Source organism: Sorex araneus, chromosome 10 (genome assembly GCF_027595985.1).
Source record: "Sorex araneus isolate mSorAra2 chromosome 10, mSorAra2.pri, whole genome shotgun sequence".
Lineage (NCBI taxonomy): Eukaryota > Metazoa > Chordata > Mammalia > Eulipotyphla > Soricidae > Sorex > Sorex araneus.
Window position 1 is genome coordinate 29,796,625 of NC_073311.1, and position 18,947 is coordinate 29,815,571.

The following is an 18,947-nucleotide window of genomic DNA, read 5'->3' on the forward strand; positions in this document are numbered from 1 at the left end:
TATATCTATTTTCAATATTTTATAAAAATATTTATAATTGATACTATTGTAGTGTGTTCAGTTTGGTTTTGTTTCTCTGGTTAGTATTGTCTTCACCTAGATGCAACCACCTATAAACAAGGGGTTTTGGCTGTCTTACCGTCTTATGGTATTGTGCTGCCACCTACTGCCAAATGTGCAAATAGTTTGTCATAAATGTACTTTAAAAACAAGCATTTTACTTTTTATCCTATATGCTATATTATATATACTTATCTTGATCCTAGATAATTTCCTGTCTTTTAGAATGTAAGGAGAAGGAAATATTCAAATATCTCTAGATAATTTTTGTTTTTTTAATTTATTCTAGGGTGAAAAAAATGTTATAGATTGTGATTTTTCTCTGAGTTCCTGATTTCCTCAAAATGCTCTCCATTTATTGCTTTTGATGGCAAAATGTTCACCAACAGCAAAATTGATATTCACCAAAGCACAAGGCCATGAGTGGCACAGTCTTTGAATGATTTAGATGCTTTGCCACTGAAATTTTCAGCTACACAGAAAGCACCTACTCATCCCATGAGTAAATGTATCTTTGCCATGAGTTCTGTGCTTTCTCTTTTGAACTTCTAGTACTAGGTGTTTTTTTATCTCTATTTGAAAAGAAAAAAATACGCCCATTTCATACAAGATGTAGTTTCATAGGCAAATAAAATGATAAAAGCTAATTGTCTACCAACTTATTGCTGGAGGTATAATAGCGACATCCTTTGTGTATTCCAGAAGGCCAAATCTAAAAGTTGGACATGGGAGTCTCCTGGTGGGCAGTTCCACAACAAAACTGACCACATCATATTCAATCTAAGTTTTGCCTACACTAGCACTCGACAAGGACGAATGGAGACATTACTGGTGCCAGCTCGAGCAAATCGAAGATCAACGGGATGACAAGTGATACAAGTGATGTTTATGAAGTCTACTAAATTTGTGGCTCTTCTGGGAAAGTATACTACATTAACTGCAGTTTCTCATATTGAATTTAAAGTGATCCAATAAAAGTACTCTGTCTTTCAATTCTGGTATATTATTTTAATCTGGGCTGGAGCGATAGCACAGCTGGTAGGGCATTTGCCTTGCACTCGGACAACCTGGGTGTGATTCCTCTGTCCCTCTTGAAGAGCCCGGCAAACTACCGATAGTATCCTGCCCAAATAGCAGAGCCTGGCAAGCTAACTGTGGCATATTCCAGATGCCAAAAACAGTAACAACAAGTCTTACAATAGAGATGTTACTGGTGCCCGCTTGAGCTAATCGGTGAACAACGGACAATAGTGCTACAGTGCTATTTAAATCTAGATCCCATCTTACTAAATAGTTTACATGTACCATGGCAAGTATCTCATATATCACTGGGAATGCAGTTGCCTTTCATTCCTTACCTTCTTGCAATTCACTGCCACTATCCAGAGGTTTTTCTGATTCTTTTTCTGGTATAGAGGTTGTACTTTTTGATGATGAAACATCTGAAGGAGTATGAAATCTGTAGTATTCACCTAATTTCCCAAGAAAAATAATGGTTAGTATATATTGCCTCAGATCAAGAAAGTCCTCAGATGTTTGATCTCTTACCAGATTTATAACACATTTCCTTTATTGCTCTTTTTTCTTCAATTTCTTCAGGAGTCTTTGTCCATAAACTAGAAGCATCTATAGTATATACTGTTTGTAAATCAAGTTGTTCGAAAGGCAAATAATCTGAAAATTAAAAACCAAAAATAAAAATCCCATTGTTCTCTGTATGGATAATTTTTAAATTTTTTAAATAAGTAATTTCATGCACTAGCAAGAGTTTCTCATTGATATTTGTAGTATGAAAAGATTGTCAAGCTCTGAAATCCAATCATCAGCTTCATAATGTGTATCTCATGGTGATTCTATTAAAAAAATTGTCAAGCAAAAAAGTGATTAACACATTGTGTCTTGAGATAAAAAACTGAAAAAATACATTCAGATACTTAGATTTTATTTATTTTCTTGAGGGTCAACATAGGCATAGAAGATGTGGGGCTATGGCAAACAAAAAGAGAGGTACATTGCTTTGTATGTTCCTGAGCATATCAACTTTGGAACCTTGTAGTCCTAGCCCGCAGAAAACAAAATTCTAAGGAAAAACAAGTTTTTATTTGTATGCAGACTTGCACATTTATTTGCATATTTGTACATAATTTTCTCACACATTTACTGGTACCACCAGGCTGTCATTGTACAGGAGAAATAGGCTCAACTAAGGATGCAAAACCTTGAGTTATAATCCTGCTTATAGTTTTTCATTAATTAAATGGAGTAATATAGATAGCACTTTACAAGACATGAATATTTAACCCTCCAAAATTAAATGTGATCAAACAATTGGTAAATAAATATACACATTTAATAATTTAAAAATACATTGTATATGAGTAATAGGTTATTAGTATCCCTAAAACAAGCTTGTATATATATATATACATATACATATATATATACATATAAACATGAAATCTATCACCCAGTATTATATAAAACCTAATGCAGGGGCTGGAGCGATAGCACAGCAGGTAGGGCGTTTGCCTTGCACGCGGCCGACCCGGGTTCGAATCCCAGCATCCCATATGGTCCCCTGAGCACCGCCAGGAGTAATTCCTGAGTGTAGAGCCAGGAGTAACTCCTGTGCATTGCCGGGTGTGACCCAAAAAGCAAAAAAAAAAAAAAAAAAAACCTAATGCAAACGATCAAAATCATCTAGACACAACTAGAACATACTATATGTTAAGTTATATTTTAATATAATGTTAATATATTTTATATAATTATATAAAAATCAAAATCAGATCATTTAAAAATATTTTAATATAAATGTTGAACCATGCAATAACAAATAATTAATTAATTAATAATGGTTATGTAATAATAAATACTTTAATAAATTATCAAATGCTATAATATTAATTATATTAAGTATGATTGTATTTAATATAATTTTATTTGATATACTTATTATTTTTCACCAAATTCTTGTCTTCATTATATATTGTAAAACTTTAATAATCAAATAAATATGTTGAAAAACACCATGAGGTTTTCGGGCATGTGTTGTATATCTGAGAACAACCTTACTAACCATTTTGTCCATCCTCTCCTTCCTCTTCTTCCTCAAAATTAGTTTTTAAAACTAATGGATGATGAATGGGTCGTGATATATTCTCCTGAGTTTTCAGGGGTTCCTGACTCTGTGTCAGAGGTGGAATACCCTCCTGAGTTTCTTTCTGTAGTGTGATATCTAGAATGAAATGAAACATTTCAATCTTCCAAGACAGACATAATCTGCATGTTCAATGAACAAACTTTGCCCTCCAAAATACTGAGTATTTGTTGAATGGTAGGTTCTCTTATTTATGGCAAAGTTGATAACGTGTAGAAAATATCAATATCTTTCTATAAATTGTGGATAAATATATTAAACCATATACTTAATATAATAATAAAAATATACAATGTGGCATGGTATTCACACTTTTGGTGTAAATTCAAAGTAATTGTAAGCATTATTGTATTACTACATTAGCTTTCTTGCAAAATAACAACTAACTGCATTGTGATAAATAAAGGTAAACTTATTAGGTAAAACTTAGAATATCAGAATACATATATCCAAAAGATAAAATCATCCAAAAGTTCTTTTCATCTATTGGATAAATTTGGTCAGATTTGTCAAAGCTCTAGGTAATGTTCTTTAACATACAAAACTAATAATCAAATAGCAAAAAAGATAAAAATATATCCTCTATCAATAAAAATTCATTTCCCCTTGTTTTCTAACCAATAATTAACAAGTCTCGCTAATTATAAGGTCAAATTCAGATGTCTGTTGGGTCTCTTGCTGAATTTTTTTTTTCAGAATATCTACATTTGATCTGTCTTGTAAGTGTCTCAGTTAATTGTGATATCGGCCAAGTTTGTGAACTACAGCCTAACACATTGCTTTTCTAAGTACAGTATTGAGACATGAGAAGTGAAGTATTTCGGGGGACAGGGGAAAAGAGGTTGGCATTCCAGTAATTTGAAATCAGTTACTGTGATTCCACGTCTCTTTATTTCACACCTATGTTTTCCCTAAAATGGAGTTGCCTGGAAAAAGGGCTGAATTCCATAATTTTTTTCCATTTACATAAAAAGGCCTACATTTGATTCAGTCAAAATTTACTATTGCACATAGCCCCAAAAGAATTCCTTCTTTACTGCTAGATCAACTACTGAGAACTCACCCATAGAATTATTTGTTATCTTGATTGTACATATTCTACGAGGAGAAAAATTATAATATGGTAGAGCAAAATAATTGATAATCTTTAAAAGATATTGGTGTCTGAGTCCCATATATATATATATATATATATATATATATATATATATATATATATATATATATATACTGTTAGATGTGAAAGAGGAATTAGGACTGCAGATGGATTTAAGCACAGAATAAATAAAAATTGAAAGACTATCCCTGAGGACCCTTGGTAATCAAGAGACTCTTCAAATGGAAACATGATAGAGGAAGAGAACCAGAGGGAAAAAATGTGAAAATGTGTGAAAACAGAATCAGTTTCAGAGACCCAATGGCACACTGAAGACAGAGAGGGATCATGAACCAAAGAATATAAGCCATCTCTAGAATCTGGAGGAAGCAAAGGAACTTACTGTTTCCCACGCTTTTGAAGGATTCAACCCTATTAGCATTTCCCTATTTTACTATAGGGAGCACTGGCTTGAATCAAACTTATAATAAATAACTTTAAGATTAATAAACTCAGTTGTTGAAGTCACTAGACTGGTGGTAATTTGTTGCAATAGTAACATAAAATAATATAAAAGTGAAGTTGGGGGTTCATATTAAAACTTTCTAAGTTAAAATGTATCATAGAACATTGGATACATTCTTCAATACACTTTAAATAATTCACTTTACTACTAAATATTTTGCTTCCTCCACTACTATTGCTAAATAATATATAACTTGAGAGAAAGTCTCATAATATCACTAAAAGTAGAGCACTAGAAAGAAGCTATGGAAAAAAAGAGGAAAAAAAGCAACAAAAGACTGAAAGTAAAACTTGTTAGCAATTCTCAACATAATCCCAAGATTTGTCATTAACTGTAAAGAAAAGCATCAGACATTCAACACAACAAAAGTTTTAATCACATTTTTAAAAGTTAAGATAGTTTCCATACCATGCAACTCATCCATTTGTGTGCAATTCAATGAGTTTTTAGCATATTCACAATTGTGCAACTATCACCAAGTGGGAGCCATACCTGGAGTACTGACAGCTTACTTTTGGCTTCACACTGGCGGGTTCAGGGATTCATATGGAATACCAAAGATTGAACCCTGGTTGGCTACATGCAAGGCAAGCACCAAACCCACTATACTCTCTCTGGCCCCACCAAGATCATTTGTAAGACATTTGATGACCCTCAGGCCCCAAAGAAGAAATATATTCCATTAGTTGCTATTTCTCATGTCTTCCCAATATCTATAGCCTGAGAAACACTGATACACTTTCTATTTCAATATATTTGCCTTTTCCAAATATTCCATACAAAGTATCCAGGGGTTAAGTGTCAGTATATTTCCAAGTAATAACCAAAGGACTAAAACCTGGGATAACTATATTTTTTATAATATATGCATGTATGGAAGGCTAATAGAGTTAAAATAGAGAGTAAAATAAGAAAGTATATATTGATAAATAACTGAAATAAAATAAATGTATATCGTTAATAACAGGAAATTACTGTTTTAACTTTTCTGTAATCTAAGTGCAATAAAGAAATAAAGAATAAGACCAAGCTCCCATAGCCTAGTTCTCCCTCTCGGAGAACCTGGCAAGCTATTGAGAGTTTCCTGTATGCATGGAAGAGCCTGGCAAACTCCCCATGATGTATCCATATGCCAAAACCACAAACAATTATGAGTCTCATTCCCCTGACCCTGAAAGAGTCTCCAATGTGGCACCATTGGGAAGGACGAGTAAAGAGAGGCTTCTAAAATCTCAGGGCTAGGATGAATGGAGACATTATTGAGACCGCCCAAGAAAATCGATGATCAACGGGATGATGATGATGATGATGATGATGATGATGATGATGATGATGATGATGATGATGATGATGATGAAAGAAATTGGGTGGGGGGAGGTACACTGACTCTGGGAATTCTGGCATTCCATTAAAAAGCTCTTCTAGGTGGTAACCTGGATTTTTTCATGCTTTGATTATTATAGTTGGTTATTATTGTTTGTGCTTTAAGAATCTAGTTAATTCTAATGGAGAGACTGATTTGAGAACTTTCTGGATTAGACATACACTAGACTGGGTTCCTTGGAATTTCAGGTTTCAGGTGATTAACAAGAATATATTCTCTAAGGTGTGGTGAGAAATTAATTAGAAAATAAATTGAGAAAGGTGGAAAAAGAAAAATCTTATCTAATGGAAATTCAGGTCAGATATGATAGAAGTTCTATTTTATACTTCAAGGGGAAACTAGGCTCTTTTGTGAACCATAGAAGACTTAATGCTGAAGAAAGCATATGGGGTAGGGCAGGAGATTGCTAGCTCCTCAGAGGGAAGTCAGATTAGATTTCAAAGAGGGATATATACAAATGACTAAAAGAATTGTAGTATATTTCACTTTGGCAGGGATGGGGTGGTGGGGCCACACATCTGTGCTCAGCGTGTACTCCTGGATCTGCACTCAGGAATTACTTTTGGTGGACTCAGAAGATCACACAGGAATCATACAGGGTGCCAAGTATCAAACTCTGTCACCTGTGTATAAGGCAAGCATCTTATATACGGTCTCTCTCTCCGCCCTCTGCAGTATATTTGGAATGCTAAGTCTGAGTTCTTTGTGAGGCAGTTTTGAAGTAGAACTATGTGTAAATTCAGGTACTGTCATTCATAAGATACAAGTACTTATGCCATACCTAAGATACTTAGCCTCTCCCTCTCTAGACCTCAGTTTTCTCCTCTGTAAAATAAAGATGTTGATTATGCATTATGCAGTTTCTTTGATGAATAAAACTAGACACACAAAGTGCTCAGCACAGTGCTACTACAAAGAAAACAGTTTAAGAGATTATTTTAAAGCAGAGAACAGGAGGGGCTGGAGCAGTAGCACAGCGGGTAGGGAGATTGCCTTGCACGCGGCCGACCCGGGTTCAATTCCCAGCATCCCATACGGTCCCCTGAGCACCGCCAGGGGTGATTCCTGAGTGCAGAGCCAGGAGTAACCCCTGTGCACTGCTGGGTGTGACCCAAAAAGAAAAAAAATAAATAAATAAAGCAGAGAACAGGAATTTCTTATGACTAAATTTTTTAAAGTCCTGGTTAAACTTTATACAGTCCTTAAGACATGATTACAGAGTGAATAGAAAAAAAAAATGGACAAATGGTGAGTCTGGAGAACCAATATTTGAGTGTCTGCCTATTCATTTGTGTATTTTGTATGTTTAAAAGTTTTTTGAACAGAATATGAGATAGCATCTAGTCAATATGAAGATTTTCCTACTGAAATACAATCGGTTTGAGGGGTAACCTTTATGTGGAGTATGGCATTTACTTAATCCCTAGCACCATCCACCAATGAAGAAAAAAACTGAATTGAACAAACTTTTCTTATATAGCCAAAATAACTGTCCTATGTACATACAGATTTATAAATTTAGTTTCTTCCCAACCCAACTATCAACCTCAAAATGTTTATTAAACTATTTTAAAATCATTGATTAGATAAAAACTTGGAATAAAAAATGCACATATTTGTTTATGCTTCTAAAGTGAACTGATCCAAGGTTAAAGTAATAAAATAGTTATAGAAAACATCTATCTCTATGACACTGTCTTAGAATAAATAAAAATGAAATTATCCTATGAATTGTTCATTATAGAATAAATTGACAATTACCCAAGGAGATAAGTAGTTATTTTAATGTTTCAACTATATTTTCAAAAAATTGTCCCTCAAGATAAATGTGGAAGGATTTTTGAGGGAAGTTTACTGAATAAATTAAATCTCTAAAATGAACTACGAAATAAATAAGCACCCTCCTAATATATACCAAAAAAGTACATAAAATGTACCCTAAAATGCATTGAAGGTTCTTAAAATTATAATAAATATCAATTATATTATGTTAGCACTATCATTAGATTTTGCAGCAATTTGCTTTTAAAGCTACTTGCTTTTTTGGAGATGACAACTGGGAGGATTTAGGCCTCCTATTTAAAAATGCCTTGCTTACTAATATTTAAATGAAGTTTTTGAAAAGAATCCAAAGCCTGATTGAATTCTCTAGCAGGTTAATTTTTAATTTGCAAAATACTTTCTCTTTATGTTCTCAGACACACTAAAAAATGCTAAGGCTCCTGATAATTGCTCTTATTGCTTAAAGATAACACACAACGGGAAAAATCAACTAATGGAAAATTGCTGCTGGCAAGCTCCTGTTTTGGAACAGCACAGCTGGAGGATTAGATAGCAGTACTGTGCTCCAACCCTCCCACTTAATAGAAACCACATCACAGGTTTCAATTTCTCCAGCAAAGGTACAGAAATTTTTCTAAGTTTCACATTTAGATGTCTGATTTTAATGTGAAAGACAAAATTACACAAAGTTGCATGTAAAGTGATATAGTTTTCTACCAAAATGATCATAATCTATCCCAAATTGACCACCCATATGCACTCACTGAAAGAGAAAGGGCTATGCGGGGAAACAAATGTTGATTTTCAAACATGTACACCAGGATTATATGTAGTTAAAGTTATGTAGTCAGGTAGGGGATATGAATCCCATCAAACCAAGATATGAACTGAAAAGAAATTATTATACTCGAGCCTCAAATGCATGCACAAAATCCCCAGCCCACATTGAAGAGGCTCCCTTTAAGAGACAGTACAAGGATTAAGGCACTCACTTGGCATGCAGCCACCCCTAGTTCGATCCCCAGCACCTAATATGGTCTCCTCAACATTGTAGGGGTGATCCCTGAGCACAGAGCCAGGACTAAATCCTGAGCACCATCAGGTGTGGTCCCAAACCCAGCAAAACAAGAGAGATGATTCAGGAGGGGGAAAGGACTTTAGAAGACTCTGACTGAAAACCACCAGAAAGTTTTGTCTTCCTCATACTGCACTCTTTATAGTGAGCTCTAAGACAGAGAGGTGTGGAAAAGTACTAATAGAAACAATAAAAACAATATAAAATCCCAATAGGATTCTCAAAGCAATGAGGGGACTCTATTCTAGAGCCTCTCATACCCCTAACTCCTTTTTGTTGGCTCCTTCACTTTATGGGGCTCTCTCTTACCTCTCATGTTACTTAGGCAGAACTTTTCCATGTCTTAATGTGTCTGCTCCTAACTAATCTTTCTGAGACAGATAAAGTTGAGTGGTGGTCAGGACTGGCTTTAACCTTTCCTGGGAAGAGACTGATAACCGTGGCTTCCCAAGGATTTGTTTGGCACCTAGAGACCGACTCTGCAGAGCTCAAGAGGGCATCAGGTGCAGCTTGATGGCTGCCTCAGTAAGGCTGACAAGGGCAGGCCGGAGATCATGCACTCTTGTACCTGTCCCAACCTCCCCAGCCCTTCACTGGCTATGAGACAGTGGGCCAGGAAGGAGCAGGGTAGCATCCTTCATTACAGTACCCACTTCTACCCTGGGCTCCTCTTCCTACTGTAATGACAACATGATGCTACAAAGCAATGATACTTCCATTGAAAATATTTAAAGGTGGATTTTAGTTAGAGCTCTTGATGGAGCAGGGCCTCCCAAACAGTTCTTAGGGGTTCTGGGGGCCACTACCTGTGAAATTCAGCCCAGCTTCCTGAAACAGATCATTTAGTGCTCATGTGAAATTTCTGAGCTACGGTGGTGCTGGGAGACACTGGAGTTGCTCAGTGTTCCAAGAGACAAAGCGGGTGTGATCCAATTAACACACGAGAGGCTAGGCCACGGCAGATCAATAACTCATCTTTGGTAAGAGTGGGGAAGAGACATTTACAGATATGTCCATACATATTAGTAGATACCGAGATGGAAATCTGTTGAGAGTTAGAAAACATGGAACTTTCTGCCCTCTGTTTTCTGGGAGCGTAAAAACCAATTATGTCTGCTGCGTGACAAAGCTTCTAGAACAATCCCTGTGTCTCTACATCCTCCACAATCAAGAAGCTGGTATTCTACATGTCCACAAGGACTAAAGCTCCGGTGTTCAGAATCCTTTCCATCTTCACCTTGTGTATCTCTTCATCTGGCATTTAATTTCCAACTTTAAGATAGTCTAAATTACAGAATAAGTAGATAACCATCAACACACATTTTCCTGACTTACGAGTTATTTAGCCACAAGCAAACCTACAGAAGGATGTCATAGAAAATCCTGATTTGTAGTCAAATTAGAAGTTAGATGACATGTGAAGTGGCAGGCAGTCTCCTGGGATGGAGCCTTCCCCTGTGCATTCTACGCTGATTCTATTTAGTGTCAGGACTGAATTGCAGGGTATCTAAATTGTGTTACTGAGAACTGCTGCATCTGGTATCAGAATGTTCTGCATATGTAGGAAGTTTACCTATCTGCCCAAGAGTTGCGATCTTATTTCCTTGTGGTTCTTTATTCTAGTAAAGGAAAAACACACAATTGTCTTGTGTTGCCCGTGACAAACTGACACAAAGGGATGGAGGGCAGAATTAAGTTCATTCTGACAAATTAGAAACTGTGAAACAAGTAAAATGAGCCTGTGTCGAAGTCAGAGATAGGTAACCCTGGCAGAGAGACAAAATATTAGCAGCCAATGCATCCTCTCAATATGTAGCTCTAATCCTGTTTTGTTTTGTTTCCAGGCCACACTGGTCAAGTGCTGGGGGCATGCCTGGATGAAGGTTCAGGTAACAATGCAGTGCTGAGGACCAACCCCAGGCTTCTCTCATGTAAAACATGCACAGTTAAACTCTCTGCCCCTACTGACCTTGTTTGACCCTGTTGTAAAAGGTGAAGTGCTTATGCCAAAAGTCAAGGATCAGTCTTGACAACTGTTGAAGAATCCAAAAGTTCTAGAGGTTCTATCTTTGGGTTTTTTGGGTTTTTTTTGGCAGGGGGAGAGGAATTTTTGTTTGTTCGCTTTTGGAGTAGAGTATTTACCAAGGAAAGCCAATACTTCCAACTTCATAATTAGCACATCCAGGGGTTCTCAGTGCTTTCTCCTGGCTGTGGTCAGGGAATCCTACTAAGGATGCTCTAGAGGGCAATTTGCACAAACTGTCCCTCGACTGAACTCAGGTCAGCTGTGTCAAGGTAAGGGCTTTCTCTGCTGTACTAGCTCTCTGTCCCTGAGAGGTTATCTTTGCCTCCACTCCCATTCTAGTTTCTACATCTAATAGAGAGAAAACTATAAAAATAACCCCCTTGAATTTAGGTCAGGGCATATCATAGAGTTTGGGGGGTGACTTGTCAATTACACTGTCATTTTATCTATGCTTTGCCCCATGATGCCATCTTTCTTTCTGTAGTCCCTAAATAGCTAAAGTTATTTCACCCATCAATCATTAGGAAGCAAACTATTAACTAGACAAAGAATTTTGCATAACATTCTTCACGAATGTCATTTAGATAGGGGCAATTATTTTCATACTGGTGGGTTACTGTCCCAGTAGCCATTCTATCCATTTTCCCAAACATCTGTCCAATGTTACTAGCATCTTTGTGATTCGGACATTTCAAACACACTGACTAGGAAACATTCTCATCCTTATCACTTTTGCAGGGGGGTGAGGCACCAAAATACTAAGATATCATATATATGATGAAGTGAGTATTTTCCAGAAGAGTAATGGGAACTTTTAGTTATTCATTTGCAAAAGATAAAGTCACAATTTCAAATACAAAGAATGAATATCTCACAAGCTCACTTCTAGAACTATTCCATCACGATATATCAGACAATGGCTGGAGCTGGGGAGTGGAGTATCTACAGTACCAAGGAAAGCCAATACTTCCAACTTCATAATTAAGCATCTTCCCATTTACTCCTCTAGAGCATGGAGTCTTCTGTATTCCCTTCTGCAAGCCTATTTCAAGCTTCACCACATCCATATTGAAAACCATAATGTCCCAAAGTAGAGAGAGAGAGAGAGTATGAGGAAAATTGTCTGCCATAGAGGCGGTGGGTGGGTGGATACCGCAAACACTGGTGGTAGAGAATGTGCACTGGTGGAGGAATGGGTGTTCAATCATAGTATGACTGAAACTCAAACATGAAGGCTTTGTAACTGTATCTCACGGTGACTCAATAAAAGAAAGTTGTATTATCACTTATTGAGACTGAATTGTGCTATGGTTTTTACAATAATGGTATTATGTTTTCATGTGTGTGTCTGTGAGTGTGTGTGTGTGTGTGTTAGGTCACACCTGACTGTGCTCAGAGCTTACTCCTAGCTCTGTACTAAGGGATCACTCCTGACAAAGATTGGAAACCATAGGTAGTGTGTGGGTCAGATGCATGCAAAGCAAGCACCTACCTAGTGTCTATTTCTCCAGCCACATAAGATTATATCTCCTTCACTACCAAAGTTTTAAGAAGACCCACATAACTTAGGTGTTCTGGAAGCAGAAGTTTGAAATCTAAAACATGTCCTAGCTCTCATCTACAAATTCACAAGACGTTACTTGACTTCAATGGCAAGTGCACATGAATAAAATATACTTTTACATATATGTGGACTAAAAAATGTTTATAGCTCGAGAACAACTGCTCACTCCCATCTTGTCAACTATCTGACAGTATATATTAAGCTTCATCTCACCTCCTGATAAAATCATCCTAGACACTGAAATTAAAAAAATATATATATACATTAAAATATGTATACATATATGTTAGTAGTATTAATTGTTATTTGTAGGGCCCTGGGAAATGCTAAGGAACCAGGGTCATTCTCAGCACTGCTGTGGTAACCATGGCCACAACCATTGGTGCTAGGGTCTATCTCAGGGCCTCTGACATGCCAGACTATCTACCACTTTAGCCACAATCCCAGCCCCAATTATCACCAATTAAACCACACAACTCAACTCTCCAGACTTTATTTAATATCCATTCTACTGCTACTCCAAAACCAGATTTTGTGTATATATGTACATTATATACATAAGTATATATATCACACATACTCGTATATCTGTATCATTTTAAAAATTTATACTCACTGTTACTTGGTGGCAAAAATAATCCATTGATATTTCGAGGTTTGCTGTGATAAAAGATACAACTGATCTTTACACAACCAAGAGGTTGAGTTTCCCAGAAGCATGAAATGCTGCAGTTTTGCTAGACAGAGGAAGTGAGGAAAATGTAGTGATCAGATAATCATCCATATTAAAATTTAATACAATGTACTACAACAAAATCCAATATTACAATTAAGCTACTACACTTATTGATTCAGGACAATGTATTTCCTGGCCTTTGATGTTTCTAAGCCTTGCTATTTAAAAGATGCAGTGGATAGACCTCAAATGGTAGGACTCCATCTATATAGAAGTTTAAACTGAGCAAAGTGCAAAATACCTGAAATCAAGTAGTGGAATAAAGAGCCATTTTTTATTTGGGTTATAAGAGTAAAGTTTACATTACTCATTACTTATTACTCATCCCTTTTAACAGATATGATGCTACTGGGTAATTCTACCTGCATTTCCATGTGTCTAAATCTGCAAAGTAGATCTAAACATTTTCCCTCTCTCCATAATGAGCACACAGTGTCACTGCCAAGGGCCTCTTCACAGTGTCGGAATCGGCACTGGGAACCCTAAAAGAAAAAAATAAACAGTGTGGAAACTCAATATAACAACTTCAGTGATTATTAACAAGAGCAGGTTACTATTTAATTAAATGAAGTATATCAATTTGGAATTAAAAAAACAAATATAAACTTGGAAGTGTCATTAGTAAGAGATTAACAGTATAATCTAATGCTTAAAAGGTATATGTCAAAAGTTACTGAAAATACGATATTTTTGATATAAATTAATCCATGTGTTTCAGTAGGAATAAGCACAGATGGTCAATGATACTCTTGATCACAGTCCAAAAATAGAATTAACTTATTTCTCTTTCTGAAGAAAACCAGAGAGAATAATACTTAAGAATCACGATTCATACACTAATTGTGAGATGATAAGTATTAATCGGTACTTATATTAAATAAAATTTTCTTACTGAGCCTCTGGTAAAACTGTTAAGCATGTCACATAGGGAATGAGAAAGGGGATTAATAAGTTAATTACCATGGTAAGCTACACCACATTACATACACTTTTATGTCCTTGGTCTACAAAGGCCAATAATGTGCCAGAATACATAGACACTAGTATCTTTATGTATAAATATAACCAGATATGAATTATTTTAATAAAATAGTAATTTTATTACTAGGGAGTTTGCCTTGCACACAGCTGACCCGGGTTTGATTTCTCTGTCCCTCTCGGAGAGCCCAGCAAGCTACCAAGAGTATCCCGCCTGCATAGCAGAGTCTGGCAAACTACCCGTGGCGTATTACATATGCCAAAAAAGTAACAAGTCTCACAATGGAGACGTTAGTGGTGCCCGCTTGAGCAAATCGATGAATAACGAGATGATAGCGCTACAGTGATACAGTGCAGTAATTTTAAAATTCTGTCTTCTACACATATACAATTAGAAAAAAAATAACTAGGCCATTGTCTTTTTAAAAGAGGTAAGACAATAAAAAATATTAAAATAAAAATATAAGTTGTCTCTTTGAAAAATATTCCATCTTTATTTTTTATTTAACTTCTCTCTTACTCCAGTCTTTACACTCTCCCTCTTAAAGATCTGTAGATCTCAGTACTGTTGGATGAATGGGAAGGGACTAGATAAACTTCCGGTTCCATTACTTGACTAGTCATAAAGTTAAAATATTTTTCTCATTCTCTGTTTCATTAGTTGTAAAAAGGGACTATAATGCCCTTCTCAAGGATTACTCAAAGATTATGTAATCTAAGTATCATGATGGCTTATAATACATATTAAAGTAAACTTTCAAGAAATAGTACTATGGGTAGGTAATTTACTTTAAGGGCTAAAACAAGCATTTTTATATGGGGAGGCCCTAGTTCAATCCCTGTCACTTCACCCCAGCACTGCTGGGTTAACTAATTTAAGTGTTCTAAGTATTTGAAGGTATGGCAGTTAAGTAGACAAAACTCTCATCCCACGTAGGACATAAATTCAAGTTTTATTTATTGTCCCAGGGTTTAATCATAAAGAAAAGGGCAGTGAAATATGGTCCAATTCTTACAAAGTGGTTGATTCCATTCAGGTTTCTAGGCAGATACAAAACACTTTTAACTAGATATACCGTGACTTTCAGAATTTCATTGCCATGAAAATGAAGCTCCAAACATTAAAATTCTCCATTTTCTTGACTTTACTGAAATCCATTAATCTTAACTATCTAGTTTACTTCTACAATTTTACCTTTTAAACTGTAATCCATATTTGGTTAGTTTGGTTACATTATTTGTTTCTATTTTCATTATATCAAATATTTGCTATTAAAGATATTTGACTGGAAAATCAGTAACTATTAAATAAAATTTCACCAGGAAATCAGCTTAATTTACTAAAATAAGTTTGATAATGGATTGAATTTAACTGTTTTCATTTAAATGACTGAAATCACATTAGGTAAGATTATGATCGATCATATAATGAACTGGTACTTAGGAACTCGAAGTATAAAGGAGATATAACATAGGCAAAATCATCACGAAGAGACTAAAAAGCCATAGGCATGTCACAATTATATATATTAGTATTTTATAACAAGTCATAAATCATCCCACATTTTCTCAAAAATTTTAATATACCACAGTATATAATAAACTTTTACTTTATATTTTAAAACTTAAAGCATTTTGTGGGAAAAGTAAATTTTGATTCAGCCACGCAAATTAATGCCATATCTTTCTTCATTCTAAAAAGCTTAAGCATGTCAAGTACTGTAAATTGTACAATATTTACCTTTATGCATGTGGAATTATAAAAGAAATAGCAGTCATTCCCAACTTCTGCCATTTTCAACTCTCTTGCTGCTAATCCAATGTTTTTAGTATAAGAATTGCAGGAATGCAAATATAAAAACTATCAGTGTGTTGGGGGGAAAAGGATTTCTTTTCCACAGTCCTTCAGGCTATCAGTAGTATTCCTTTAAAACTGACCTCCTGTTGACAGTATATTACACAATAGATAATTTTTAAAGAAATTGAAATTAGAAGATACCTTCTCTAGCTTTGCAGAAATGTTGAAAGTGGTTGCTAGTACACACACCTCAAACTTCCAGAATTTTCCTCATTGTTACCTAATACATTGTTTGCTCATCAGAAGTGACCTCATTTATAACTGTAGGTTTAGTTTACCAAAGTAAGTACTAAACCATATTTCTCTTGCTAATTATAATATATTAACCAAAAATAAAGTAAGAAAAGTACATTTTATTTTTTAATATTATGATTGAATTTAAAACAAACTAGTTAATAATTTTATAATTAAAAAATAATCCTTTTATAAATAGTTACTTCCCAAACTACAATTTTTATAGATGGTTTTAAAAGAAAACTAAAAAAAGTATGGCTAATATTTATAAATTAATGAAATTATTAAATATTTACTTACAGTTTATCTTTTTGTGGAAAAATCAGTCAGATCTTGATATATCAATAGTACCTCAAAATAAATATAGTTTTTCATCTTGTAGTTATATTCCAATAGTTTTTACTGTTGTAAAGGAGAAATAATTTCTTCCTGTAGCAGAAAAGTTCCAGAATACATGAAAAAGTTGAAAATCTGTTGAAACAACGTGGAATATTCTTCTTCCCAGGCATTTCAATTAGCAGTTAGTGAGGTCTTCATCTTGTCATATGTACTAAAATATGCTTAATCTAGCAGAAATTAAGCATTTTCCTAGTAGGTGATCTAAGAAGGTGTCATAATACATAATACATTAAATTTGTTTTTAATTTAATGTAGGCTAACTGTAGATAAAAACAGTCTTAAAGACGGCTGAGAAAAATGTTTTTACCTCGAACTCTGTTTTAAACAAGTAGTCCACTAGACAGGCAAACAGGTCAAAGTATTTTTTTTCTTTTTTTATCATTTGTCAAGGGCTATAATTAGATCTGTACATTTTGGTATCTTATGCAGGACTTGGAGATTGAATTTCTTCCTTTCAGAAACACTTTCCTTTTCCCATTTTCTTGTCATTTGTTTCTCTTGTGAAATTCATTCTGGTCTTTAAGGGAAAGCTTTGGTCATACCAAGGAGTAATTTTTCCCACTGTAAAAGAATGATTGGAAATGATAGGAAATAAAACTTTGTTTCTGAAGTTGGAGGTCACTGTCACTGTCACTGTCATCCCGTTGCTCATCGATTTGTTCAAGTGGGCATCAGTAACGTCTCCATCCTGAGACTTGTTACTGTTTTTGGCGTATTGAATGGTAGGTCTGAAAATTTTATAATATATTGTGTTGGCCAGGTAGACTCACATTAAATAAATTTCATCTGTTACACAAATTAGTACAACTAAGTCAGTCATGTGTCAGTAATGAAAGTCTTCCAGATTGTAATCCAGTAACAACACTGAGTAGAGAGGTTGAGAATGACTCTTTGTTGGCTCTTCAGGCTTATGAGAATCAGGGAACGGTGCTGTTTGCCACCCACAAGAGCAGGAGTACAGTTTATCAATGGTCCTATTCCTTTCCCTTGCCTTAGAATCCTAAATTTCTGCAGAGATTTTGCTCTAGGAATTGACCAAAACCAAGCACAGAAAAAAAAAAAAAAAAAAAGACTTCTTCCTGGGAAATGGCTATAGCCTTGCTGATACTATTCAAAGAAAAAGTTGGAATGTTTTGGAAGATGATCCTTTCTCAGAAATGACCTAGAATATTGAACCTAATAGATTCTGTGGCAGTTTGGGAAATGACAGTTGGTAGTTGAGAAAGTCATTTGAGTGAGGCCCTTCTGAGGTGCAAGAAACAAGTTTGTTTGTTTGTTTGTTTTTTCCAAGGATTCCTCTGGGAACAAAATCACTGAGAGCTGATTATAAAATCTGAACGGATTTCTGGTTCCATATTTCAAAAACAGCATTAGACCGTTCTCCATCCCCTTCGTTTAAAAAAGGTACATTTTGACCTTTTTGTAGATAATTTTTCCTATGAGAAAAAACAAAGAGATAATTGAATTACTTGAAATGTAAATCTCCTTCTCCCTCTCTAAATTACCACCACCACGACAACAAAAGAACAACAGCCCCCCACCACCCCCACCCCACCCCGTGAATGCAATTTATCCCCCGCCCCCCGCCCCGGTATATTGTACTCCCTTAATACTTTCTGTACAATAAACGTCCCCAAACTCTGGAGATAGAGTCGTCTCATTTTATCAAATTCTAGTTGTATACCCTCAGATGATAATTTTTAAAAAAGAAACCTGGACTTCTTCCAAACTCACAAATTATGGTAATAAGTCAAAACTACTCCTACTGAGGATTATACTCATCAGTGAGACAGAAAAGCTACTGTTACTTAATATTTTATTCGGTCACTGGCCACTTACCCTCCAATAGCCTTTCAAGTCCTAAATCAAATTAATCTGTTTAAATAGCTGTGCCGACCGAGAATTACTCAAGTCTCTGGGACTCTGTCGGAGCTCATTTTGAAGCAAATGCAATTCTAAATCTGGTTGTTGGGTGTCCGTGTGGTTTTGGATTTGCCTAAGGCTACACTTTGCACACTACCAAAAAAGCATCAGATCCGATTTCGACAACACCACGAGGTTACAAAGAA

General features: G+C 35.4%; 1 protein-coding gene across 2 annotated transcripts in view; it reads right to left on the reverse strand.

Annotated features, from left to right (window-relative positions):
* The window catches only part of C10H12orf50 (chromosome 10 C12orf50 homolog), a 35,978-nt gene extending 22,094 nt beyond the window's left edge, over positions 1–13,884 (reverse strand). For both annotated transcript variants that reach the window (XM_055118614.1, XM_004602716.3), the window contains exons 1-5: positions 13,772–13,884; positions 13,290–13,410; positions 3,140–3,298; positions 1,609–1,686; positions 1,419–1,532 (exon numbers count right to left, since the gene is read on the reverse strand). In XM_055118614.1, the coding sequence (XP_054974589.1) occupies positions 1,419–1,532; positions 1,609–1,686; positions 3,140–3,298; positions 13,290–13,410; positions 13,772–13,783 (484 nt within the window). In that variant the 5' untranslated portion in view covers positions 13,784–13,884. The remainder of the gene's footprint in view (positions 1–1,418; positions 1,533–1,608; positions 1,687–3,139; positions 3,299–13,289; positions 13,411–13,771) is intronic.
* Between the last annotated feature and the right edge of the window lie 5,063 nt (positions 13,885–18,947).